This window comes from Morus notabilis, unplaced genomic scaffold, assembly GCF_000414095.1.
Source record: "Morus notabilis unplaced genomic scaffold, ASM41409v2 Scaffold1103, whole genome shotgun sequence".
NCBI lineage: Eukaryota > Viridiplantae > Streptophyta > Magnoliopsida > Rosales > Moraceae > Morus > Morus notabilis.
The window spans coordinates 207759-235512 of record NW_010366098.1 but is presented as its reverse complement, the minus strand read 5'-3'; the positions used below and the strand labels follow the sequence as shown (position 1 = coordinate 235512).

Genomic DNA, 27754 nt, shown 5'->3' with positions numbered 1-27754 from the left:
TAAAAAGGAGAGAAGACTTGTGTGAAGAAAAGTTAGTAGTAAAAACGGTAAGGTGTCGAGAATCCAAACCTTAGGTTAACCCCCTATTTATAGTGTTCAAATATTGTCTGTCAAATAAGGAAATGAATAATCAAAAATGGAAAAATACAAAAGAAGAGAAAAGAAAATAAAATTACACATAAATTAGGAGAAATCAAATATATGATTTGAGGAGGAAATCAGGCAATTCGCGGAGAAAAAATCTGGATTCAACACCTTTGTAGACACGTGTCAAAGCTTGGTTGGAGGAAGTGGATGGTGTGGCTCTCTCTTTGATTGGCTCGGATTGGTTGAAAATATGACTTTCATGGCTTCTTCTTGTGTAGTTTTTTATACTGCTTTTCATCTGTAAATAATTAAGCAAAAACTATACAAATTCCAATTAAAAATATTCTGAATAAAAATATTAGAATTGTTTAATTAAAACTTAAATATTTTAATATTATATAAATAAAAAATAGTATTTAGGGTGCATTTTCATGGACTAATCACTAACCTCATCAGAAACTTAGCTGAATGTGGGAGATAGCTACACCGAGCTTTCTAAGGGTCTGTTTAGTTCGCTGATTCAAATTTTTAATTTGAGTTGATATATGACTTTATGTGAGATTTTTTTATTATAGTAAAAAAGTTAAATGTGACTGTTTCTGAGAGTTTTTTATTGTAGCAAAACTCAAATTTTAAATTCGAATCGGTGAAATAAACTGAAACTAAATCTCTAACGATGTATAGGGATCAAATAGGCCCAAAAGGCTCGAAGAAAAAACAACCATTGTTTGCCTTATTATGAAAAGAAACCTGAAAATATTGAAGAAAGACAGGTGGATAAACTAGGAAGGAAATAACATATTAATGACATATTTACTTACCATGATTGAAGAATTGAAGTCAATCTCATGTTTACTTGCTCTTTTTTATCCTGAAATGGGAGTGAGATTGGTGGGTCCCACTCAAATTTTAGATTGAGGAATGTGATTGACATTCTTATACCCCGCTTGGGATTGAAACTCTCATTCCTAATATTAATATAAATTTACTATCATGCACTTATTTTACTTATAAATACACAATTCAAAATAAAATTCAAAAAATAATAAATGCAACATATATTTATTATTTTAGTACCCAATTATTACACTAAATATTTTAATTATGATTAATTTTAATATAATAAGTATATAATCTATTTTTTTAAATTGAAAATATCAAATTGATTTAAAGGGTATATTAGTATTTTTATATTTTTTTATTCTGATTCTGAGTGTAAGTAAACAGTTTATTCTGACTCCGATTCTTCACTCTGAATTCTACCCACTCTGAATCTTGCCTATTCCGATTCATGCTTATTCGATTATGCGTAAATAAACGTGTCATAAGAATGAAAATTAATAATTATACTTTTGGCGTGAAGAAATTAATAACATATTTTGGATTTAGAATATCAAGAATTAGCAAAACAATATTGTCACCCGATCCGTCGAGTCCTCTCTCTTTCTCTTTCTCTTTCTATCTATGACACCCTCTGCTCTATCTCTCTCACTATTTCTCCCCTCGCTAACTTTCTCTCTCTCTCTCTCTCTCTCTTATCGGCGACGAAGTTTGCAACGATTGCTCTTCTCTACGCAAGTTCAGCGGTGACAGCGGTTCTGTTGTGTTTTCTCTTCATGGACGATTGTCATGATGAAACGTGAGCTCCATCGTAACCTCGATCTCTAACCTATCTGCAAGCTCTGTCGACGATTTTGTCTCTGGTCCATCTTCTCCAGCGGTACTACTACTCTTTTTTCTCAGGCGATGATCACGGGGCGATGCATATCATAATATATATAGGGTTTGGTTGTCTTGTTGCAGAGAAAAGTAACAGATGAAGAAGATGATTGGGATATTCCTGGAATATAAAGTTTTGTTTTAAGGAAAACGTGTCATTTACTGTATTTTTGAAAAAGCATTGCTATTTATTAACTACAATTAGTTTCTAATAACTGTCATTTGTTACAATTCTTAAGGAGAAATTAAATGGTTTGATGGAGAAAATAGGTGTTTATTTGGGCTTGGGTATCGATAAAGGAGTAGGCTAGACCTTAGGGCTTGGTATTAAAAAAGTGTCATTGTTAAACTTTTCGATCGTGTTATACTAAAAAGCTATTATAAAAAAAAAAAGTAGCGTTTTTCTACATCAATGCACTTCGACGACACAAGGGAGTTTTGATAAAGAAGTTAATTTAAATGCGGGAATGACTTTTAATAAAGGATAAAATATAAACGTTTTCAAGGAACACGAAATGATGAAATTATAGTTTCGTTTATTTTATAGTTTAAAATTTGAGTTTTATTACAGTAAAAAATCCTCAGAAACAGTCACATCTAACTTTTTTACTATAGTAAAATTTTTTTACATAAAGTCACATCTTAACTCGAATTAAAAACTCGAATCAGTGAACTAAACAGACCCAAATATTAACAGAAATTGAGGAAAATAACAAGCCCGCAAAAGGCTAAAAGCATAACACAACTAGAAGAATTTCTATGTGGAAAGTGAAATGAAAGCAGAAAGAAGTACCGACAGCATGAGAATGAATAAACATATAAGTTTAGGTGGTTATAAATGAACGGATCAGATTAAGAGTGCGTTTGGTTTAAGGATTCGTGTCATGGTTCGAATCATGATTCGTGACTCGTTACAGTGTTTTCTCTCACAAAAAATACACATAAATCGAGAATGATTTTGAATTATAATTCTTAATCCATCAACCAAATATTTTCTAAATAAATGTAATTTGTTGTTCACGCCCCAACGCTCATAAATAGGGGAAACGCGATCATTCATGCACTTTTGCCGACTTGAGAATTAATGACTTCGAAGTTTTCTTTCAATTGTTAAGTCCAATTAGGTGAAGTATTTTGTTGTTTGTAGTCTAATTAATGACTTCTAAGTTTTCTTTCAATTGTTAAGTTCAGTTAGGTGAAGTATTTTGCTGTTTGTAGTCTAATTAATGACTTCGAAGTTTTCTTTTCAATTGTTAAGTCTAATTAGGTGAAGTATTTTGCTGTTTGTAGTCTAATTAAGCAAAAAAATTTTTGTTATTTTGTTCCTCCATCAAGTTTTCACGTTAAATTATTTGGTGACATTTGATTCATAAATTTAAAATTATAATTTAAAATTATTTTTATTTTACATGTATTTTTTATAAAAAAAATATTATAAAAAATTATAAATCATGATTCAAAATTATAAATAAATATAAAAAATAAACATTCCTTAACTTTTTGTAAATCAAGAATTTATGGTCGGTCTATAACCGATAACAATTGACGTCGTAAGTTTTCACTCAAATCGCCGCCGTCCGTTCCAGGGAGCTTCGCAAACTATTTCCCTACCTAGGCGCCGTCACAACCCCAGTGAAGCAGTTTAGATTTTTATTTATTTATTTTGATCTTTTTAAAGTCATTATTTTCGTCCCCAGATTCTATCCATTTGGCTTTTTTTTAACCCACAATTGCCTCGTTCATTTCGCCGATTCGAGTTTCGCTACAGTAAAAAGCTCTCAGAAACAGTCACATCTAACTTTTTTGCTACAGTAAAAAACTCTCACATAAAATTACATCTCAACTCAAATTATAAACTCGAATCAGCGAAGTGAACGGGCCCATATAACTTCTTTTTTTGCGCAACTCACATGATAACCCCGAGGGGCACGGGTAAGTAAGTAGACACTGGACAATGCCCGTGGTGCGAGGGCATTTCCGTAATATAAACGTCAAAGCAAGTTCATTCCCGTCAAACAAAAAGAAGACAGAAATTTTTCCAACCGATCAACGTGTGAACCAACTCCAACGCACGTAAGAACAAAAACCCCACTCGAACAAACAACAAACACCCTCCAAGGCTCCAACAACTCGCTCTCTCTAACGCCCACATAGAATCTATGGACTAACTAAAAAAAAAAAACCTTCTTCGCCTCCTTGCCGTCGTGATCGCCGCCGACTTTCCATTTCCGATTTCTGTCTGTAGCTTCCATGGCTTCAATCTCCGGAATTTGCTCTTCGTCCTCTCCGTCGGTCAAGCCCCGCCTAAAGCCCCTTCTCCGCGCCACTTCGCTCCGGCGAAATATGGTGTCGTTTCCGATTCGCACGCACCGAATCGGAATTCCTCCGGTTCACTCCGTCGCGCGGGAGATTTCTTCCGAGCTCTCGGATGACGGCGCTTTGAAGAACGAGACGGCGGCGCCGACGAAGGTGAAGAAGAAAGGTCTGGAGAAGGACCCAAGGGCGCTGTGGCTGAGGTACGTCGACTGGCTGTACCAGCACAAGGAGCTAGGACTTTTCCTGGACGTGAGCCGGGTCGGGTTCACGGACGAGTTCGTGGCCGAAATGGAGCCTCGGTTCCAGGCGGCGTTCCGGGCCATGGAGGAGCTCGAGAAGGGGGCGATTGCGAACCCCGATGAGGGCCGCATGGTCGGCCATTACTGGCTCAGGAGTCCCCACCTCGCTCCCACCTCGCGTCTCAAGTCGCTGATTGAGACCACGCTCGATGCCGTTTGTGACTTCGCAGGCGACGTCGTCTCCGGTAAGGTCAGTTCTTCGCACTTTTTCCCAATTACTAGTTTTTTGCTTTTAAGTGCGTTGTATTGCCAAGTATGGTTCTTGTGGTTGATTTTGATGTTAATTGTTGAAGATTAAGCCACCTTCTTCCCCAGAGGGTCGATTTACTCAGATACTTTCTGTTGGGATTGGAGGTTCTGCGCTTGGGCCACAGTTTGTTGCTGAGGCACTAGCTCCTGATAATCCTCCTCTTAAGGTACGTAATTAACTTCTAATACAGTATTGATCTAGCTTTCAGGAATTCTTTTTTTTCTCTTAGATTGAACATTTAGTTATTGATTTTGTTGTTTTGGCAGATAAGATTCATCGATAATACCGACCCAGCAGGAATTGATCATCAAATTGCGCAGCTTGGTCCTGAGTTGGCGTCTACACTTGTCATAGTCATTTCAAAGGTTCACAAGAATGTTTTATTTGCCTCTTCTTTTTGTTCTTCTCCTTTAGATATACTTTAAAGCTAAAATGTAGTTGAAGACTTAAGTATCCATGTCATTGATTTATTCTAGCATTTATAGTAGCTCACCATAATGTAAAATTGTGAAGAGGACAATAGTACATAATGTAAAATTGTGAAGAGGACAAAAGTAGCTTCAAGGCATACTTTCCTCTTCATTCTCAAGTTTCCGAACTGGGCCTCTGGAAATCTTTTACTTGATGAATTTGTTTCAACTTTTGTGTGATGCCATGTGTATGCATCATATTGTTTTCTGGTGTAATTTTGTTATGGATTGTATATGCATGTTTCTAATGCAATGCTATTTTTTTCCCTCAGAGTGGAGGAACTCCTGAAACTAGAAATGGTTTATTGGAAGTACAAAAGGCCTTTCGTGACACCAGCCTGGATTTTTCAAAACAGGTCTTAATCTCAGGTTTTCTTTCTGCTTGTTTAATTTTTCCTCCGCTTCACTATTACAGATGTATGAGTCTCTATTGGTGCTATGTAGAGGTAGATTTGCAGAGTAAAGACGGCTCATGACTTAGACATATGTCAATTTATATGCATGCACTGTGCACTTGTATATGTATTTCTTAATTCATTTCTTATTCAGGGTGTCGCTATAACACAAGAGAATTCATTATTAGACAACACTGCAAGAATCGAGGGCTGGTTAGCTAGATTTCCCATGTTTGACTGGGTAGGTGGTAGAACATCTGAAATGTCGGCTGTTGGTCTCCTTCCAGCAGCACTTCAGGTTGGTGACCTTGCATCCTTTATTTGATCATACCAGATTTTTTTTCCCCCTTTAGTAATGATTAAAAAACAAAAAATTTGTGATTCTGAATGTGATCCGTTCTTCAGGGAATTGACATTAGAGAAATGCTTGCCGGTGCAGCATTGATGGATGAGGCAAACAGAGCGACTGTGGTGAGCAGCAGTTCGTTCATATGTTTCATGAGAGTCTTTTAAACTAGATGTAATGATATGTTCTGTAGAGTCTTCTAAACTTGATGTAAGGATAAAACCTATTTAATCTGATTTTCCTACTATTAACCATAGACCATAAACATTTGGCTTTTTTCTTTTCTTCCTTTTAATTATTATTATTTCCTTTCTATATGTTTGGCTTCCATAGTTTTTAGTTCTGCTAGCATGAGCACTTGAACATCTAACCAACATCATCCTTTTTGGTTTGTTGTGTATTGGAAGCTAACTAGTGCCATTTTGAATGCAGTCTGATTTCATAGTCGGTTTTATATTTTAGCTTTTGCCTGCCTGAGAATATGGAAAATCCGTAACTGATTGTGGATCATAAGTAGTTCTTGTTTTTTTTCAGCTAAAAAAGAACCCTGCAGCATTACTCGCATTGTGTTGGTATTGGGCTTCTGACGGAGTAGGATCTAAGGTATGAATTGCTTACTCTATTTTAATTTTTTGAATTTTGTTATTTTTTGGTTTGATTTCTAGTTAGCTAGCATTGTGCGTATTTATATCTACCGACTTTCCTTCTCTTGGACTTTCTGTAGGATATGGTTGTCCTTCCTTATAAAGACAGCCTATTGTTATTTAGTCGGTATCTGCAGCAGCTTGTTATGGAATCTCTGGGGAATGAGTTTGACCTTGATGGTAATCGGGTATGTATTACAAATAAGTGTAGTGCTTTTATTTGTAATAGTTCACCTTTTGAGTGGGTAACAGTAACAGCATGTACAATTTCACTCATTTCGCATAATAGATTTCAAGTGCAGCATTTTAGATGTTATAACCGAGAAACTTTAAATTGGTTAAAGAAACTAATTTATGATCTCGCAGGTAAAACAAGGATTAACTGTCTATGGGAATAAAGGAAGCACAGATCAGCATGCGTGAGTTTCCGTTCTTGTTTTAGCGCTTGTTTAGTTCGTTAATCCGAGTTTTTAATTCGAGTTGAGATGTGACTTTATGTGAGAGCTTTTTACTGTAACAAAAAAGTTAGATGTGAGTGTTTCTGAGAGCTTTTTACTGTAACAAAACTCGAATTCTAAACTCGAATCGGTGAAATGAACGGGTCATGTGTATACATATTACTTTTTGCTGCATGTTATGGTTGGCCTAATGTGACCCCTCTTTTTGGCAGCTACATACAGCAACTGAGAGAAGGTGTGCACAATTTCTTTGTGACTTTCATTGAAGTTCTATGTGATAGGCCCCCGGGTCACGATTGGGAGCTTGAGCCTGGTGTTACATGTGGTGACTATCTTTTCGGAATGCTACAGGTAATATTCATTGCAGGGAGGGTTCATTAGACGCCACCACGTGGTTGCTTGCCGTGTTTTTTATTCCCCTTATAACATACAAAATTTAAATCTTTCACAGGGAACAAGGTCAGCTCTATACGCCAACAACAGGGAGTCCATCACAGTTACTGTCCAAGAAGTAACACCTAGATCTGTGGGTGCTCTAATAGCGCTTTATGAGCGAGCAGTTGGGATATATGCCTCACTTGTAAACATTAATGCCTACCACCAACCTGGTTAGTATTCATGATTCATATCCTATTCCTACGCTGTCGATAGAAGTTTGTATTTAGATATTTTCTTGTACCATGTACTTGGTACGTGTTATTCACCAAGTTAATGTGTGTTTTCTTAATGTGTGTTTTCTTAATCTGACTAAATTTTTCTCTTCCTTTTCATCTCCCTTTTGCGCCTGCGTCAATTGTTTCCACAGGCGTGGAAGCTGGGAAGAAAGCAGCTGGAGAAGTATTAGCTCTTCAGAAGCGGGTTTTGGCAGTACTCAATGAGGCCAGGTATGATACCCAAAATACAGGTTTTTGTTTGCAAAAGTCTTACAGAATTGTCTAAAGGTATACTATCATTAGGATAGAAGTACCGTGGGCACCATATAATTATTTGGACAGGTTATTTCTTTGATGTTACAATGCGTGAAATACTAGTAAATGCTTATTCTCCTGGTTCATAGCTGAATATAGACTTCCTTGTTACTGACCTATCACCTTTTACATTACTCTGTTTTCAGCTGTAAAGAGCCCGTTGAACCATTGACTCTTGAAGAAGTAGCCGAACGTTGCCATGCTCCTGAAGATGTACATATACTGATATCCTGTGTTTTCAGAAACCATTTCGCCTTTATCTGGCATGTCAACGTATATTGTATTGCATAATGTCGATTATTACACGTCTATGCAATAATCAAATACTATACAATACAATGCAATTTAGCACGACATGTCAGTAAAAGGCTCTTTTAATTACTTTCTTTGCTAACCCTTTGAACCTTATTGTCTCAGATCGAAATGATTTACAAGATCATAGCCCACATGGCTAGCAATGACAGAGCGCTCATCGCCGAAGGCAGTTGCGGGTCACCGCGGAGCTTCAAAGTTTTCCTTGGGGAGTGTAATGTGGATGAGTTGTATGCTTAGTTCATCTTCACATGTTATGCATGTGTTTTGACTTTTAAACCCAAAAGGAAATTTCAAATAATTTGGTCTTCATTTTGTCCTATCTTCCAATGTTTGTGTGAACTCGTGCGTTCTTTTTTCTTTTTTTTTTTTTTGGGTAAAGTTAAGGTGGAAATAAAATACCATTTAATTTCGATGTTTTGTACAAATAAGAGAGAGATAAATCTATAAACTTTGTTTCTAATAGGTTTCTTGCCTCTGTATGTGATTGTCCGAAACATTTGTTTCCATGTTGTATTCACTTCTTTTGTCATACTCGGTGATACCTGTGCTTTTCGAAATAGTAGCCTCATGGGAGAGCTATAATTTATTGTGGAATAAGTTTTGGTGAATAGAATCAATGATAATTTTGATAAATACTTTTGAAAGTGCATGTGTTAGGATTTTTATTTTTTATTTATAATTTTTTAGTTAAATAATTACACTAATAAAATGATATTTATCAAGAATAAAGAGTAAAAGTGCAGATTTATACATTTTAAGGGTAAATTTTCTATTTTTTTAGAATTTTTATTTATTTATTTATTTATTTTTATATGAGCACTTGTTATGTAGATCTCATTTACCCATTGTTTTATATCAACAAACATCAATTTGTATTAAAGCCATCAGGCATCAAGACAACTAAGTTGGATTTTTCATTTTAACGAATTCAAGTGTAATTTCTTCCTTTTTTTAAATGTGAACAATTCAAGTGTAATTTGATATTAATTATCAATTTCCATATGAAAATCTAATTATTGCTCTTTTATTAGCAAGTTTCTTAGTATTAGAAAAATATAATTATTTATTTTTAATCGTCAGATCTGTATTAAAATTTATTTATTTTGTATACCTTTTTTATTTCATTTGATTTTAATCAGATTTAACAGTTAAAAAATTGGTCATACTACTAAGACGGCCTACTAGAGACAGTCTTTTTTCGGTGATTGAAAAGAAAAAAAAAAGGTTTATCTCACAAATGGTCCTTCAAGTTTACCCTCAATTCCATTTTGGTCTCAGATTTTTAAAATGTCTCATAATTAGTCTTTAAGGTTTTACTTTGTTTTAGTTTCAATCATTTTGTTAGTTTAATGTTAAATATTTGATGGAATCTGTGAAAATTAAGAATTAAAATTGGAAATATATAAAATTTCAGGGAAAAACAATTTGAAAAAATAAAAGTTAATTTTTATAGTATCAAAATCTTAGTTGCTTTTAATTTTAGTCCTTAATTTATACAGATTCTATTAATTTTTAACACTTAGTCAACATGAGGATTAAAATTAAAACAAAATAAAATTTCAGGAACTAACTGTGACGTTTAAAAAGTCAAAGACTAAAATGAGATTAAAGGTAAATCTCAAAGACCATTTATGAAATGAACTCAAAAGAAATTTCACTATTTTTAGTGATCCAAAAGAAAAGAAAAGAGGAGAAATTTCAGTTACGACCAAGGAGTCAATGTCATACCTTTGGATGTAGGCATTCTTCAACAATATTTGTGTTGTGCATGTTCTACCTGTCTCCCTGGAGAGGATTTGGTGGGCGGGTGTGGGGGGTGCTCGGCTGTGGGCCCACTCAGCCCATTAGCCCTAAAATGCCCCTCTAGGAGACGCTAACGGTGGTGATGCATTTTTGAGGAAGATCTGCAGTACACAAAAGAAAGAAAAAGGTGTAAAATCCATATTTTTGTTTGTATTTTGTGAGATTTGAAAATGGGATGGAATATAGAGGGCGCAAAACTCACTCATTGGAGAACAAGTTGATTGGTTGGTTGGGTAAGAAAATCACGAGAGGGTGTTGAAATGGGGTCCAAAGTGGACTCTTGCTTTAATTTGAAAAAAAATTTGAACTTTGGTACTTTCCTTTGACGGAGAAACGTCTTTATTTTTTGTTTTGTTTTGATTATGGCTTATTAACTTTTGTAATGGTCCCATAAAAAAAAAAAACGTTTGTAATGGTTTTTGTCATTAAAAAAAATTAATTTTTTTCCTTTTTTAGTAAGAGGCACACAGTGCTAAAAAAGCAAAGTAGAAGATTTAAAAAATAATAATAATAACTATGGATATTTAGTTCACGGATTTAAAATCATAATTTAAAATTATTTTTAATTTATGTATATTTTTTATAAAAAAAAATATTATAATAAATAACGAATTATGATTTAAATCATGATACGAATTTTTATACTAAACACACAAAGATGGGCAATAGTTTTAGTTGGGACCCACGACCGCATGTGACTATTATTTTATTTCTATAATAGCGGCAAATAGTTAGAGTAAAAGCGTCCCCACTACAACGTTCGACCAATTTAATTTTAGTTTTCTAAAGTACCATTAATAAAAAAATTCACACATTAATTATTTATTAAGATACTTCCCGTTACTTTTATGGGCCATCTACGTGCTCTTTATTCTCGGACTTGCTTTCTAGTATTTCGGATTTTTCTTTCCTTAAAAATAAGGATTTCGGACTCTTCATATTAATTAAAATATTTGATAAAATCTTATTAGTAGAAATAGAACCAATTGGGTTTTTTAGTTATTTATCATTTATTGTTTCTCATGGTCATAAGTTGCCGTTTTGTGTTGGAAACGTTCATTTGTTAACAGTATTATATTGTCTTCCTTAGTTGGAAAATTTTGAAAGTGAGAAATCTTAAGACTAAAAAAAAAAAAAATTAAGGAAAAAGAACATTTTCGTGTACGCTAAAACGAGGAAACAATTCCATATATAAAAAAAAAAAAAAAAAAAAAAAACAAGGAAACAATTCTCTCTCTCTCTCTCTCTCTCTCTCAAAAAAAAAAAAGGAAGAAAACTATTTTTTTGCTTGCCTCTCAGCAAAAAACAGTACTCTCACCAAACGCCCCCACAGATTTGCATTAAGCTAGAGAGAGAAAAAGAAGAGTGTTCTGGGTCTCTTTCAGCTGAATATAGTAGCTTTTGAGAGAAGCAAATCTTTCTTTTTGTTTTTCGGTTTTTTTAATGTTCTTCTGTTCTTTTTTCATAGCTTGATTTCACTTTCAAAATCTCTCCTTTCTTTCCCGATCAGACTCTCGCCATTGCCGTTCTTCTTCAGCTCGTTTTGGGCAGTGAAGTTGAAATCCAAAACAGACGCATCACTTCGAATCATATGTGAGCTCGTTGCTCCTGTTTTTTTCCCTTCAAAAGAATGTAGTACTTTTCTTTTCTCTCTCTCTTTCTTTTTTTGGATTGAATATTGATGTTTGATTTGTTTGGCTTCTTGTGGGTTTTTTGAATTTTTATTCTGGCTGTGCAGGTAAAGAAAGATTATAGAACTTCCCACAAAAAAAAAAAAAATGTTCACTGAAGGACTTGACAGAAGTGCTCTTCGTTGGGTTAGAGAGGTCAGAACTTTTTTCTCATTTCTCTGTTTTTTTTTTTTTTGTTATTTTTAATTTAGTTTTGTTTGTCTTACTGAATTAGCATCTGGGCACTTTTAAAAACTAAAAATTCACACGCAAACTTTTTATTTGTTATGATGAAACAGAAGGATGTTTCTATTCCTAGTACGAATCTAAGACCTCGTATTGATCCAATGTCTCAACTCCGCGGCGGTGGGAGGGGCTTTGGTCTCCCCCCGCCGGCGAAATTCCGAAGCGGGCACTTGCCCGCGACTGCCATTCCCGTTTCTAGAACCATCCCCCGTGATGACAGCGCGTCGGGTTCCGAAAACGACATGAGTACTGACTCGGAGGAGGATGTTTATGGAGGAAGATACTCGCTGGATTCGTCGCCGCAGCGTCCCAATGGGACTGCCTATAGATACGGGAACCCGTCGAAGAGGGATTCCCAGTCACATTATAGCAGTGACTATACTTATTCGGATGTTGGATCGTCGATGGAGACAGTGGCGGGATTGACGAAACATCTTATGGCAGCGCAGAGGAGGGCGGCGGAGGCGGGAAATGGGAGGTATCCGGTTGCTCAGAATGGCTTTACGGAGGATGAGTCCTATGATTCCGCAGCTAGCTCAGAGTTTTCGACAACGCAAGTTGGGGGAAGCATTAATGGCGGTGCTGCCAGACGGAATAGATTCTCGGAGGGATATGCTTCCAGCATTCCATCCACAATCAATGTGGAAAGTGCTGCTGAAAAGGTCTTGTTCTTCTACTTATAATATACTTCCATTTCTATTCTGTCAAATTGTTAGTTGTCAAGGTGTTAGCTTTAGGATATGTAATTAGTTTTACTGTTTGAGGATGATTGTTGATGATCATGATATTGAATTTTGTTCTGTTTATTTTATAAGCGGGAGTTCGGTATGTGCAAAATTTGTTGTTTTTGTTCTTGTCTTGTTAGTGGCTGTTCGTACTATCCACTGGAACTATATTTTTGTTGCTAAAAATACACGTACTTTTCAGGGTTTGCATTCGAGAAAGCTGCAGAATGGGAAGTTTTCCGATGAAGATGATGTTCCCAGTGCGCCACCATTTGGTGGCTCTACTCAGGAAATCAAAGTAGCTTCTGAGAGTAGTCCAGCTTCCAAGGTTCAGGGCACTCCAAAAACAACAGATTTGCCTGAAGCAAAAAATACTACTGATATTCCAGAGGCTAAAGGTGGAAATGGAAAGTCTGAACAGTTTGCAAGGTCTGTGCTTCTTTTTTTGTACTCTTTGAAAAACAAAGCTACTCTTTGAAAAACAAAGCATAAGAGCCCGTTTGTGAAAACATTACTAAGAGACAATACGTCGCAGATTTTTCTTAACTCGTTGACAACATATACATGCATGCATGCATCCATTTGGGTACATAAATGAATTTAACCATATTTGTTCTCTGTTCAGAAGTACTAATGGTTCAGAAGCTGCTCCCTCATCCGGAGCAGCTCGAGTCCCAACATTCCATGCAAGGTATCTATGAATAAAACCTTTTTTTTTTCTTTTTTGGTATAGACCAAAACCATAGTCATAGATGAAGTTGATGAAGTAAAGTTTTCTGATTCCACTATTCATTTTTGTTGATTAATCGTTCTGTTGTAATTTTGTTCAATATTAGTGCGTTAGGGCCATGGCATGCTATTGTTGCATATGATGCATGCGTGCGTCTTTGTCTTCATGCTTGGGCAATGGAATGCATGGAAGCACCTATGTTTTTGGAGAATGAATGTGCTCTACTAAGGGACGCATTTGGGTGAGTTTATCATCTTTCTCGCCTTGTCTCCTTCATGCCATGATTGCCATCATTTCAGTTATTTAGTCTTTTAAGTATTCTGTTATATCCTTTCAAAAATAGAAAGCAAGTAACATTATGGTTGGACAGCTTATAAGCTACAACATACTAATTTTTTCCCTTAAACGTAGAACTCATAGCCCTGGGCAAAAATATTGTTAAAATAATGGAAAATTGCATTAGTTACACCTATTTTTTCTCTTGGAACTTTTCCTTGTTTGTCATAAAAATAAAAATGATATTTTCTATTCAGTTTACAGATATGATGGTTGTTAATTGAAGATTGATTTTTGATCTCAAATAATAATATTAGGTGTACGTCATGTTCTATGTTTAGGAACTAAATTACTAAAGTTCAGGGGACGCGCACAATAAGCCCTTGAAACTATTAAATAGAGGGCACGGTACTATGATGTGCTCTTTTGTGTGTGTTTAATATTGTAAATTAAAGTCTGTGATTTATTATTTTGTAGTGTTACGTTGTTCACTGTTACTGATAAAGTTTAATCTTGTTCTTTGAACTGTAGTTTAAGGCAAGTACTTCTACAGTCAGAGGAAGAACTGCTGGAAAAGCAGACTTCAGAGCTAGCAGGCGAGAAAGCTGCTCCTAAACCTAAGAAAATGGTTGGCAAGATGAAGGTGCAAGGTAAAGTTAAATGCCAGCATAACATTCTAACCCTGCAAGTAACTGGTTATAAAATTTTACCGATATTATTGTTTCCTTTGCAGTGCGTAAAGTGAAAATGGCTCTGGATCCACCTACCGGCTGCAGTATTACTTCTTACCGACCAAAGTTAGTTAAAGTGGAAACCATCAAATATCACTTCTCCAACTTCCACTCAACACTCTCTTCTGGATGGCAAGCTCTTCGAAAAATCCGCCTGGTTCCTCGTCTACCAGCAAATCGCTCATTTTCACGTCAAAGCTTGGCTTATGTGCATGCTGGTACTCAGTATATAAAACAGGTGTCTGGACTCCTAAAAACTGGCGTAACTACTCTGCGTAATAGTTCATCATCATATGAAGTTGTGCAAGGTATAAATCATGGCTGATTCCGGGGAACTTCTCCCCCTCTTAGTAGAAAGGATGTATTGTTTCTTCTGCATATGAAAAATCACTGCTGTTATGCACGTCACTTTGAATATATTTTCTTATCTTCATTTACACATGCTAAATTGTAAACATGTTGTTTTAGCTGATGCACACTTGCATTATGTCGTCTCCGCTCACTATTTCCGTTTCTTGTTACATATAGTGGTATACCCCTTCTTTTATTAGTTTTAGACCATCTACATGATCTGAAATTTTCGGCTGTTGTGAGTTGGAAGTATGTGGTTATTTTTTTGCACTTTGCTTTTGGTTTCTTGTATTTTTGTGTGGAGGATATCTTATGGTTCTCATTCTTTACTATTTTTGTACCTGTTAATTTTCTCTTTGCTTGTTAATGTCACCAGAAACATACTCTTGTTTTTTAAGACTGAAAAGTTCAGCTGAAGAAGATGCCATCAGATTGCAACCTGGATCTGGGGAAACTCATGTTTTGTATGTTATCATGTCTCCTTCCCTTGTCTTGTTTATTCTCATGTTTCTGATCTGTTAAGAGAAAGGTTCTGACCACTCTACAGCTTTCCAGATAGCTTGGGTGATGATCTGATTGTTGAAATCCAAGATTCCAAGGGAAAGCATTTTGGCCGTGTGTCTGTTCAAGTGGCAACCATTGCTGATGACCCGGTAAGATTTTTTGTGATCCTTGTTAACTATGACGTTAAATTTCTATAATTATGATATTGATTAAAGGTTCTTAATTAATGCGGAAATGCAGGCCGACAAGTTACGTTGGTGGTCTATCTATCGCGAACCCGAACATGAGTTTGTGGGAAAGCTACAGCTTTATATAATTTACTCAACAAGTTCAGATGATAATAGTCATCTCAAAGTGAGTTGTCTTTTAAGTGACCTCCGGTATCTCTACCTGTTTTTGAGAGTATGTAACTGCTATATATTATTTGTACATGACATGAGGAGCCATGTGCTTGGTTTTCTTTGTTATCTAAATACTCCATTGTAATTGGTTATTGGTCGATAAAGAAAATTTATCAGTCACTCAACGTTTTAATTTTTTTCCTCCTTTTCTCCTACCTTCCAGTACGGTTCTGTTGCAGAGACGGTTGCATATGACTTAGTTTTAGAAGTTGCTATGAAGGTTCTACATTTTCAGCAAAGAAGTCTCCTGTTGCATGGTCCTTGGAAATGGCTTTTAACAGAGTTTGCAGTGTACTATGGTGTTTCTGATGTATATACCAAGCTCAGGTAACGGATTGTGGTCAGAAAATAGTTAAACCCCGCACTATTTTATTTTACACCAGTAATTTTTGTTCACAAGATTTACATTGTAATCATGATCTAATGTCTGAACAGATACCTTTCTTATGTCATGGACGTTGCCACACCAACAGCTGATTGCCTTGCGTTGGTTTACGACTTGTTGACGCCTGTTCTCATGAAAGGCCACAGCAAGAGCACATTGAGCCATCAAGAGGTACAGAGCAACCTTTCCATTGAAGCATTTTTCGCGCTTAATGTCGTTGTTATGGTTGCTATTGGGCCCTGGCATTAAATATCTTTCAACTTCTTATTGCTTTGTAGAACCGAATTTTAGGAGAAACCAAGGATCAAATCGAACAAATACTTTCTCTAGTTTTCGAAAATTACAAGTCATTGGACGAATCTGCACTCTTGGGTATTATGGAGGTCTTTAAACCCGCATGTGGACTTGCAGCACCTGCACTGGAACCTGCTGTTAAACTTTTTACTCTTCTTCATGATATATTGTCCCCCGAGGCACAAAATACATTGTGCCATTATTTCCAGGTTAGGAACTTTGTTTCTGTTATGGTGATTGTTTGAGTTGGTACTTATTTGCTTTTCTAAAGAGGACTGGACCGACTGGCTTGTCAGGTTGCTGCAAGAAAGAGATCAAGAAGGCATTTAACCGAGACGGATGAATACATTAGCAACAACACTGAAGGGACTCTGATGGATAATTTGACTATGTCCACTGCATACCAGAAGATGAAGTCTTTGTGCACAAACTTTAGGAACGAAATCCTAATGGATATTGAGATCCATAACCAACACATACTTCCAAGGTACTTATGAATTTATTTATTTTAAAAGAAGCATAGTATGAATACTTTGTTTCACATTTTGATATCTGACTTATAAAATTGAGTACTCTCTCTCTCTCTCTCTCTCTCTCTCTCTCTCTCTCTTTTTAATTACCTTTTTACAGTTTCATAGACCTTCCAAATCTGTCGTCCTCAATATACAGCACCGATCTGTGTAGTAGATTGCGTGCTTTCCTCATTGCTTGCCCCCCAACGGGCCCTTCACCTCCTGTTGCAGAACTTGTTATTGCAACAGCAGATTTTCAGAGGGACCTTGCGAGCTGGGGCATCAGGCAAGTTCTTGATCTAGCTCCCATGAAAATATGACATTAATAAACAGACAAGTGTTTTTTATAACGTTGCAATCTGTCCTTTCAGTCCCATCAAAGGTGGAGTTGATGCAAAAGAATTATTCCATCTTTATATCATGGTGTGGATTCAGGATAAGCGCCTTTCATTGCTCGAATCATGCAAGCTAGATAAGGTATGTATTTTGTGGAAAAGAATATTCCTTAACTTATTTAATTTGTTGTTTGTTATGGGTTTATTAAAAGTCACCCAATTGCAGGTAAAATGGTCAGGAGTTAGAACACAACATTCTACAACTCCTTTTGTGGATGAGATGTATGATAGACTGAAGGAAACTTTGAGCGATTATGAGATCATCATATGTCGATGGCCAGAGTACACTTTCGTTCTAGAGCAAGTATGTAAATATGGGTTGATCTCTCTTTTTTTTTTTTTTCCTTCTTTGGTTTCTATGCGTTTGATTGGTCCTTTATTTGTACTTGTGATTCCGATACTTTTGCATCTTATTATTGTTATTATTAGTTTTTTTCTTTTGTTACATTACCAAATACCAAGTATCTAACCAGCTTTAACCATTATGCTCTATGACCAGGTCTCTGTGAGGTTGAAGTTGCTTACTAATTTATATGGAATATAAGTAAATTCATGGAGATATGCTAATTTTCTCTTTTTTGGTATGTTATTACTTTTCCTCTGAAAGGCTATCACCGATGTCGAGAAGGCAATAGTGGAAGCTTTAGATAAGCAGTATGCAGATGTCTTGTCACCATTAAAGGAAAATTTGACACCCAAAAAATTTGGCTTCAAGTATGTGCAAAAACTTGCCAAAAGATCTGTATCCTCCTACACAGTCCCTGATGAGGTTTGTTGCAACTTTCTCATACTTCTTTGTTTCCTTAATAGATTCACATCTCATTTCAAGGTTTAAAAAATCTGTTGTTGCATATCAGCTTGGAATTTTGTTGAATTCTCTTAAGAGGATGCTTGATATCCTGCGGCCAAAGATAGAAGCTCAGTTCAAATCATGGGGGTCCTGTATCCCTGATGGTGGAAATGCAGTTCCCGGAGAGCGTCTCAGTGAAGTTACGGTCATGCTGAGAGCAAAGTTCAGGAACTATCTTCAAGCAGTAGTGGAAAAACTTGCAGAGAATGTGAGTATAGATGCAGTTCTGAGTGGCTTTTTTTTTTTTTTTTTTAAATTCTGATTTATCATGTTTTGATAGTTTGTTGTAGATGCAGTTTGTTACAATTCTTTTGATTCTTTCATGAAGTGTCCTTGATTTTATTTTCCTTTTAATTTTCCAGTCGAAGCTACAAAGTTCGACAAAGCTGAAAAAGATCCTCCAAGATTCAAAGGAAACTGTGGTAGAATCAGATGTTCGAAACAAGATGCAGCCGTTGCGAGACCAGCTAATGAGTACAATGAATCACCTTCATACAGTCTTCGAGACTCACGTTTTCGTTGCAATCTGTCGCGGTTACTGGGACCGAATGGGACAGGCAAGTCACTTTGCATGTGAAAAATCATTAACTAGTTACATGTCATATATTTTGCCTTGTAACTTGTGTGAATTTCTGCCTTAGGATGTTCTGAGCTTCTTGGAGAACAGGAAAGAGAACAGATCGTGGTACAAGGGCTCCCGGATTGCTGTTTCTGTAAGTAGCAGCAGCATCACAAACTTTCCGGGTTCTCTGTTTTCCTCCATTATTTTGTCGATATAGAATTGAATGACGCTACTATCATTTTTGCAGATCCTGGACGACACCTTTGCGTCTCAGATGCAGCAGTTGCTGGGGAACGCGCTACTGGAGAAGGATCTGGAGCCGCCGAGATCGATCATGGAAGTCCGCTCGATACTCTGCAAAGATGTTCAAGATCACAAGGACAACAGCTACTATTTTTAGGTTGGCGTCATGTAAATATGAGATGAGAGAGAAAGAGAGAGGGGACGTATGATAATGGAAGAGCTTCGAGTATAGGAGTTAGCAGATGATCACCTTGGCCCACTTTTGGCGCTATAATCTCTATAATAATATAATATACAAGATATATAGTATACGTACTACTCGTGCTGCTAATTTTGTAGAGGGAGCAAGCTGCTAGCTGCTCTAAGAATTTCGGGCTCATTTGATTCGTGCATTTAAATCAGTGATTCTAAATTTTGACATTTGAAATTTAAAATTTGTGAGAGTAGAACACTGCAGCAGAATCAAAATTATGAGTTTAAACGCGAAAAACAAACAAGCCCTTTATGTATGCCGAGTAAAAAGGGGGTTTTTTTTTATTATTATTATTGTTTTTAAGTTTCTTTTCTAACATTCTTGTTCCCATAATGTCATTTATCAAAGCCGATTCCGTCATTCTTTTCTTGGTATTTATACATTCGTATATGGTTTAATAGCTGTTTCTTGTTTTTGCTGAAACCATCCATACACTTCACAATAATGCAAAATAAATAAATAAATAAACCAAGAAAAGAAAAGAAAAGAAAGAGCATGGCCTACGGTACGGCAGCTTCAAAGTTCAAATGTTGTGTCGTCTTATAAAAGAATCAAAACTCGTTTTTAATGATGTAGATGTTTGAGATGTGCATTTGAAATTTTTTGGAAAATGACATTTTGCATTTAAACCATGAATAAAACCCTTTTCAGGCTCTATCAAAGAAAAATTAACGCATTTGTCAGTCGGCACCAATCACACATCAAACTTTTTTTTGCTAATAAAAAAAAAAGTCCGTCCACAGATACCTCCAAAAAAAGGGATGTACGGTGTTGTTGATTTTAGACCGTAGGATGATTACTTTAGTGTGTATAATTGCTGAGATTATAAAAATAAAATAAAAATAAAAAACTCGCGAAATTCACGATAAAGGAGGAAAAAAAAAAGAAAGATGTTTTTGTCCTCGTAATAACACCTAAAACAAAGACAAAAAATGTGGCAGTAGTTAAAACAGAATTTTCCTCGGATTGCCACTCTTTAATAGAAACAATTTTAAAGTTACGTTACGTAAGTGAATCTACAGTTAAATAGCATTTTAGTAGGGTGGGCGTGGCTACGAATGACGAGAACCTCGGATTGACAATCAATTTGCCTTGGCAAACCAGCTAAACGTCATCTTGAGCTTATTATAATTACTAGCGCTTATGCATAAGTATTTATAAATATTTATATGTGATATTACATATATGTATGTATATAAAATAAGTTGAGTTATATTCTGAAAAAAAAAATTATAAATAAATAAATAAAAGAGTGGATTTATATTTGTAACCATCGAATTCAAGATTCACACGCCATGGAATACCAAACATTGCAAGGCTTCGCATTTGATTGCAAAAACAAGAAACCTTTCAACCACGGCAGCTATGCAATTTGGACTAAAGTTAAGAAAGAGAGAGGAAAGACCAACGCAACATATGATGATACCCAAGAAACTAGTTTTGGTTAAACTGAAAGCCCTAGAAAGTACAATTTGGACGAAGCCTTATCCCATCCAAACACGTCATACCTCTGCACCAAAGATATGCATGACACTTTTTTTTTTTTTTCTCTCTTTCTTTTTAAATTAGGAGAAAAGTAAATAATTTAGCAATTATTAAGGCCTGACGATAAATTTTAGTGAAACTATAGTAGATAGTAGACAAGCCATTTTTGAAAAGTATTTATGGTAAATGGTATTATTTAAAATATTTATGATAAATGATATTTACCAAATAAATTAGTAGTAAATATGCTTCGTAAATATATCCCAGACTTCAGACCCAACGGGTATGGGTGCACTATACACACCATATGAGATATGACTGATCAGAAATGCGGCAAAAACAAATCAATTGGTAGCTACCAAACGTCAAATGCACAATTATTGGTGCCCAATAATATGAGTACGTTTTGCAGTAACAGACATATCAAACTGAAAAAAAAAAAAAAGAAATGCCACCAATGGAATAGAATTGCACTAGGTGAAAAACAATGCTTCGTGTAGAAGAAAATATTTACAAGATTAAATTACAATGAGGAACCAATCGGAGCTGTCATCTGTAGCAAGAAAAGAATGCCATTAATGTTACACAAGAAATACCCTGCATTGGCAACACAATACATCTGCGGACTTGGGAGTTACCCTAACTTTCACAACATTTTTTTTAAGCATGTCCGCGACGACATTAAAGAAGCTTCGATATAACATGGCAAGATGTCCAGAAGGCTTTTGAAGCAGCCCTAATAATTACGGGGTTTTGGTATATCCTGTAAAAACAGAGAAAGAAGGATTAGATAAAGTGAGAATAAAATGCATATCATATCTTAATCACACTATTTAGGAAGGTATGCGGTAATTGGATTGTGAATGACATGCATAAAGTCATTGGTTTGGTGCATTTTGGACTTCCATTGACTTACCCAATGGCAGTTGCTCCCCAGGATGCCACATTGTAAATGACTTTGCTCCCGTCCCAAGCCTTTCGAAGCTTCCCCTTCTTCTTTTTAACCGAGAATGTTTTCCGAAGGGCTAAATGGTGATCGAAAGCATTAGAACCGTATCTAAATAGAAAACTTGATGAAAGAATGAAAGAAATATGCAAGTGATCTTTTTGATCTCACCTTCTTGGAGTTGATTAGGAGGCAAATCCTGCAAATCAAATAGCAAAAAGAATTAAATAATTTTGTTGACTTAAAGTCTAAAACTATCTGCTTTCTTACATTGTAAAAACCAGCACTATTTAATGTGCTACATTTTTGAATGAGAGCAAGAAAACTTTCTAGTTTTTTTGCTTATGCTTTTCAAGAATTTATGTTTATTATTCCTATTCACATGATAAGATCACTACCGTTGCACCTTAAGAAACAATGAAATGATGATTCAAAATCCATGATGGACAGCAAATTCAACTATGAGGGAACAACCACAACAAGATGAGGCTTCTTTTCAAACATAAATTGCTTTGTGACACGTCATATTTCTAATTACTAAATCACCAAATAAACAGAAAGGATAACAAAGACCTATCGCATACTATGCTTAACAATCAGATACTAGCAATTTGTTCATAATGTGCCTCCAATAAATAAAATTTAATTTGGCACCAATTTAACTAAAGACTAGGATAATGAGACACATCAAGTTGGCATACCTTAGTCTGTTTAATACTCTCCAAGTATGCAGTCATGAAACACGCAATACCCTCCAATATATCCTCCTGCCTTACAAGAACATACTCATCTTCATTCAAATCAGTGTTCTCGCCCTCCCACAAATCATTCGCACTAACCACATCCCAAGAATTACCTTCTTCTGCTACCACAAAAGAAGTAGGAGAAAAACTTGGTACATAAAACCACATTGCATTATGAAACATTCCAAAAGATAAATATACTTGTAAATTGATGCCTACCAGCCAAATTTTGTGAAGCAGATGCTTGCGCACAAGCTAACTTTTCCAGAAAGTCAGGACACTCAACTCTAGATTTTAGAAGCTCGCAGAACTGCACCAGGTTGTAAAGAATGCCAGCATAAGAATATGGAAAGCTTCAGATGTGAAGAAAACAAAGAAACTAACATATCTGTTAGCCCAACTTATCCAACTTAAAACAGACACCATAAACGAGAAATCAGTGATTAAGAACAGAGAGCCCTGCTACCTTTCCACATTCATTATATCCAAACTTAAGAGCTCCTCTTCTCAGAGTTGGACTAACTTACTGCTCTTCACCAGAAGAAGAAACTCTGAGATTTCGACAAGTGTTTCTTAACTTTTCGACCAAAACCAAACAAACAACAGAGGTACTAAAGCGCTGGCCTCATCTCTGAATAGTTTATACCGAGAAAACTCGTCGCAACAATGTTACTATTTCAAGCTGGCAGAGTGATATCTAGAGCTCATCAAACAAATTTGTGTCTGAAAAAGTGTCTCTCCTTTGCAAAATTTAGATAGAACCTTTTTAGTTTTTACTGACCCCTCAAATCCTATTAAACCTTTCCAGCTTCAATTCCAGACTATAAAGCCTAATCATAAACCACTCAAGTCCGATTCCAATACCCAATTAAGTTTAGACAAAGGGGAAAAAAAAATCCTGAAAAACATAACGAGCAAGGCCTCATTCCGGCATAAACCTACTACAATTCCATATTATTCAGACGCGATATTGAGATTACGACAAATAGCATACAAAGTCTAGTTTCATAATCACAATTTACACTGAAAAGAAAAACAACCCAATCGTCCATACCTCATCAGCCTCTCCGCGGCGGCGCTCGTCGCCGTCTTCGGCGGCGTCGTTTTCATCATCGCCGTAGTCGTCGTCGTCGTCAAGAGATCTATTGGACTCGAGCAATTCGAGGGCTCTCTGGCACTGCTGGAGCACGGCCTGCAGGGTCTTCCTCTTCACGAGGACCCGATCGCTCTCCGATTTCTCCCTACTCGTCATCACCATGGCCGACGGCTTCACACCCGACACCTCCACCTCCATAACCACTCCCAAACAATCAAATTACTATCTTTTATTCGCAAAATTCAGCTCCTAATCCTTCACAAATTCACAAACCCTAATCAGAAAAACAAAAAAAAATCTGATGGTTTGTTGATCTAGAGGCGGAAGGGGTGGGCCCGGGGCCGTGGGGTTTGGGGAGTCCGATAACGAGGATAATCGGCGGTTGGTGGTGCTAAGACTTTGGGAGTCGGAGAATGAAAAACCGAATTATTGGTCTGCATCTGCTGCAATAACATGTTGCTGCACATGTGGTTTTTCCTTTTTTTCTTTTCTTTTTTTATTATTTTTATTTAATCATTTTTTTTTTCTTTTCTTTTGCTTCTTCTCTTGTTGCTTATTATTTCTGCTCCTTTTTTTAATGCAGTGCAGAGAATCGTTATGGTTGTGTTATGTGTTGAGGTTGTTGCTGTGGTTGTGGCTTGTTTGCGGTTTTTGGGCCAAGTTAGGTTCATATTGGGCTTATATTTCTGGGTTAAATGGGCTGACCCATGTTGTAATGTCTTGAAAAACGGGCTTTGAAGGGAAAAGAAGACGAATAGTTTTTCATCCCTTAATATTGAATAAATCTCATATTTAAATTTAAAGAGTAGAAGTCAAATTTTAAAAAAAAATTAAATCTCTATCTCTTACTTGAATTTAGAATAAAAAATCTCCAACACCTTATTCCTTAAGTGGCCGGCCATGTAGGGTTTCTATCCCTTGTGTGTGGCGCCAATACTGGATAGGAAAAGAAGAGAAAATCATCATTTATCCTGTAATCCAATTTTAATTCAAATTCAAATTCGAATTTAAGTCAAACTTAAATAATTTGAATTCTAAATTGAACAACTTATCAAATAAGTTTAAAAGGATAAATTTAAATTATGTTCATAATTCAAATTCAAATTTAAATAATCACTTTATTTAAATAATCACATTATTTAAATAATAACTAATTCTCAATTAATTATTTTTGAGTGTTTAATTTTAGAATTCTGTAATTCTAAAATTCCCATTTTGCCCTCTGTGTATGGTAAAATTACAAGGACGACGCGAGGACTAATGGACTTATAATCCTGAGCTCCAATAAAATTAATAATCAATTAAACACTTTAATTAATTAATTAATTCTATTAATTCCAATAGTTACTCCACTGTAAACTTGGAATTGCACTCTCGAAATTATAGACATTAATTACTTCTAAACTGTGAAGTGTCCATTTGATATAGTCATTGCATATAGATCAATCCTCCATAAATAATGCTCTAACTAATCCAAGTACCGAATCAACACTCAAGAGAATTATTTATCTACTTCTTTCTCAAGAATGAATGGATTCCATCTTGTATAATAACATTCCCGGCTACCTACTTCATCATGTCTCCAAAATACAAGGTATAGGATTCAGGGTCTCAGAATCCGTACCGAGTAAATCAAAAGACACAAATCTATAAATAGGTGTTTGTTAAGAACTCAAAATTAAGATCATTCTATATATGACCATCGGTAGACTCAATTATAATTTCTATACTTAGCGGAAATTATTAGAAATTCATATTGTGTCTGTGCCCTTGTTCCACATAATCTTATTATGCGTAATACACTCATTCAATATCACACCATATTAACAGTGCGAATAACACCGTTCCATTCTAAATGGGAATGACATGTATTAGTAATGTTCTAATTAAAAATTTTGAACTTTAATTAGATGTGAGGGGGTTTTTTAAATCAAGCCTTAAGTGTGCTCATTCTTAGTGTGCCGAGGTTTTCTTCCATTTTCAGACATCAGGCGTATGTCTATTCCTCCGGTAGGTCATTAGGTTGTATTGTGTGTTTTGTTTCTCTCTTTTTGGTTAAATGAAAGTTCCCTTTCAAAAAAAAAATCCTTAAAAACATTATGTTTTCTCATTTTTTTTTCTTATATGTTATAACTACTAATTACCCAAGATTTGAAAATTCCTGAAAAAAAAAAATCTCTCTATCATTCCATCTATCTCCCTCCCCCACTCCCTAAAAATGCTCATTGAGATTCACCAAAGTCGTCACGCAATCTTGGGAGTCGTGAAAAACTGTGATCAGAGCTCACGAGGTGTCGCCAGAGAGATCTTGTGAGGTCCTCTATTTTGAAGACCTTGTAAGGTCCCATTGTCGTTCATGGCGACTATGATCTTCAAGAATCTATTAATATGCCAATTTGAGTGTTGAGGAGGAGATGATAGCTTGCAACCTTACAATCTCCTTTGACTGGCAACACAAGATCGACGATTGCGATTTTCTTAGTGGCGGTGGTGAGGTAGACCTAATGACATATTTACTTACCAGGATTAAGGAATGATAATAGAGAAAAAGAGTCAATCTTATAGCTCCCTTACCCTATTGGGATTGAAACTCACATTCTTGATATTAGCATTAAATTACTATCATACTCCTATTTTACTTATAAATATAAAATTAAAATAAAATTTTAAAAATAATAATTACAACATTTATTCACTATTTTATTTGCCTAATATTATAATATTAGCCTAATTATTGTTAATTTTCATATAATATAATATAGGTACTTTATTTTGTTTAATAAATTAATAATATATTTTAATTTTTAACAATATTTTTAATTTTTATTTATTTTATTTAAATTTTGACAATTTATATTTGTATTTTAAATCATTGTTAATCTATATTTATTATTATATTACCCTATTATTATACTAAATATATTAATTTTAATTAATTTTAATATAATAAGTACATAATTTATTTTTTAAATTAAAAATATAAAATTGACTTAAAAGACTATATTAGTACTTTTACACTTGTTTATTCTAATTATGAGTATAAGTAAATGCATTAATGAGATTTAGAGTGACTTCGATACCAAATCCTAACACCAAGTAAATAACTTATTTTGACTCTGATTCTTCACTCCGAACCTTTCCCACTGTGAATTCTATCCATTTTGATTACGCGTAGATAAACATGTCATAAGTGTAAGGAATATACAAAACTAGGGATGCAAAGATAATTTTTGGATTTTGAAATCTCAGTAATGCTCTCGTTAAAGCGTGATAACATGACACTTTTTGTAAATTATTTATTAAGAAAATTGTTGAATTTATTCTTGACTGTGGATGGGCAGTCAATTTGAAAATACATCCTGAAATCCTATCTCTAGGAAGCCAACCTTGTTATTGATCCGGCAAGGACACTCTCCTTTAGGAGGGCGATTCAATGTCGCCGCAAAGTCCCTCTCCGGATCTCACGGTGTTGCGCTAACGGTGGAGACCAGTGGGTCGTATTGTCATACAACCCTCTCCCACTCATTATTTTGCAAATATGTATTTTGTTTGAAAAAACATCTCATGGTTTTCAAATCGAAAAATAAATAATTTATTTTTCAGATATGTGAAATTCTAAAATTTAACTCTTAAATTCAATTTCACATTTAACATTATTTTGCAAATCAATTTTGCAACTTAAATCAATTTAATCATATTAAATCGATTTTAGCGCATGGTTCTTATTTTATTTTATTTTTCTAAAACCCTTTTATAATAAATAAAATAAATAATAATAAATGCGCGTGTATATATGGCATGTTATAAAACATATGAGTAGACACATTATATCTATATGGCATGTTATATGCATGGACATATAATATATAACTATCAACATAAAATATAAATATATGCAATCGGCTATTGAGATGGATTTGACCGGGTCCCATGGAAATTATACATAACAACCAAATCGAATAAATAAATAATTACAATAATCATTTTCTTCCGTTACATCAACAGGTCTTCGTTTTTTGAACTCTTCATTCTTTGGCTTCGTTCTTCGTCTTCGGGTCAGATTTCACCTTCGTCGGGGTCCGAAACTCTTCCGGGTCCGTCGGCATGCATTACGAGGATTTTGGAAAACCTCGGGTCCATTCGGGGTCCAATTCCCGAATCTGGGCTGCCAGCTGCACACTCTGGCCGCGCGCTGTGCGTGGCCGCGCGGACTGTCTACACGCTGGGGCGCGCGTTGGCCGCGCGCTGGGGCGCGCGTTGGCCGCGCGCTGGGGCACGCGTTGGCC

At 35.6% G+C, this 27754-nt stretch overlaps 3 protein-coding genes across 4 annotated transcripts; 2 read left to right on the top strand and 1 right to left on the bottom strand.

The window, feature by feature from the left end:
- The first annotated feature begins 3850 nt into the window (after positions 1-3850).
- LOC21391114 (glucose-6-phosphate isomerase 1, chloroplastic) lies at positions 3851-8589 on the top strand. Its single transcript, XM_024173037.1, has 14 exons — positions 3851-4611; positions 4715-4837; positions 4938-5036; positions 5414-5497; positions 5691-5834; positions 5942-6007; positions 6417-6485; positions 6607-6714; positions 6893-6945; positions 7197-7335; positions 7436-7592; positions 7790-7868; positions 8099-8165; positions 8370-8589. Exons 1-14 carry the CDS (start codon positions 4057-4059, stop codon positions 8502-8504), a joined length of 1878 nt encoding a protein of 625 aa, XP_024028805.1. The 5' UTR covers positions 3851-4056; the 3' UTR covers positions 8505-8589.
- Positions 8590-11338: 2749 nt separating this feature from the next.
- LOC21391113 lies at positions 11339-19551 on the top strand. Its single transcript, XM_024173035.1, has 23 exons — positions 11339-11663; positions 11809-11896; positions 12040-12648; positions 12914-13140; positions 13337-13402; positions 13548-13682; positions 14249-14367; positions 14451-14756; positions 15176-15263; positions 15347-15452; positions 15544-15657; positions 15868-16031; positions 16140-16260; positions 16368-16592; positions 16680-16870; positions 17014-17181; positions 17267-17372; positions 17457-17594; positions 17898-18059; positions 18148-18348; positions 18503-18697; positions 18782-18853; positions 18950-19551. The coding sequence occupies exons 2-23, from the start codon at positions 11849-11851 to the stop codon at positions 19100-19102; spliced, it is 3714 nt and encodes a 1237-aa protein (XP_024028803.1). The 5' UTR covers positions 11339-11663; positions 11809-11848; the 3' UTR covers positions 19103-19551.
- A 1629-nt stretch (positions 19552-21180) lies between these two features.
- On the bottom strand, positions 21181-24029 carry LOC21391112. Of its 2 annotated transcripts, none has more exons than XM_024173046.1 (6): positions 23427-24029; positions 22592-22682; positions 22331-22494; positions 21801-21828; positions 21600-21708; positions 21181-21446 (listed from the first exon to the last, which is right to left on the bottom strand). In XM_024173046.1, the coding sequence occupies exons 1-6, from the start codon at positions 23664-23666 to the stop codon at positions 21365-21367; spliced, it is 714 nt and encodes a 237-aa protein (XP_024028814.1). In that variant the 5' UTR covers positions 23667-24029; the 3' UTR covers positions 21181-21364. The 2 variants fall into 2 exon arrangements, with proteins under 2 accessions (XP_024028814.1, XP_010107700.1); XM_010109398.2 differs by having other exon boundaries at positions 22331-22491.
- Between the last annotated feature and the right edge of the window lie 3725 nt (positions 24030-27754).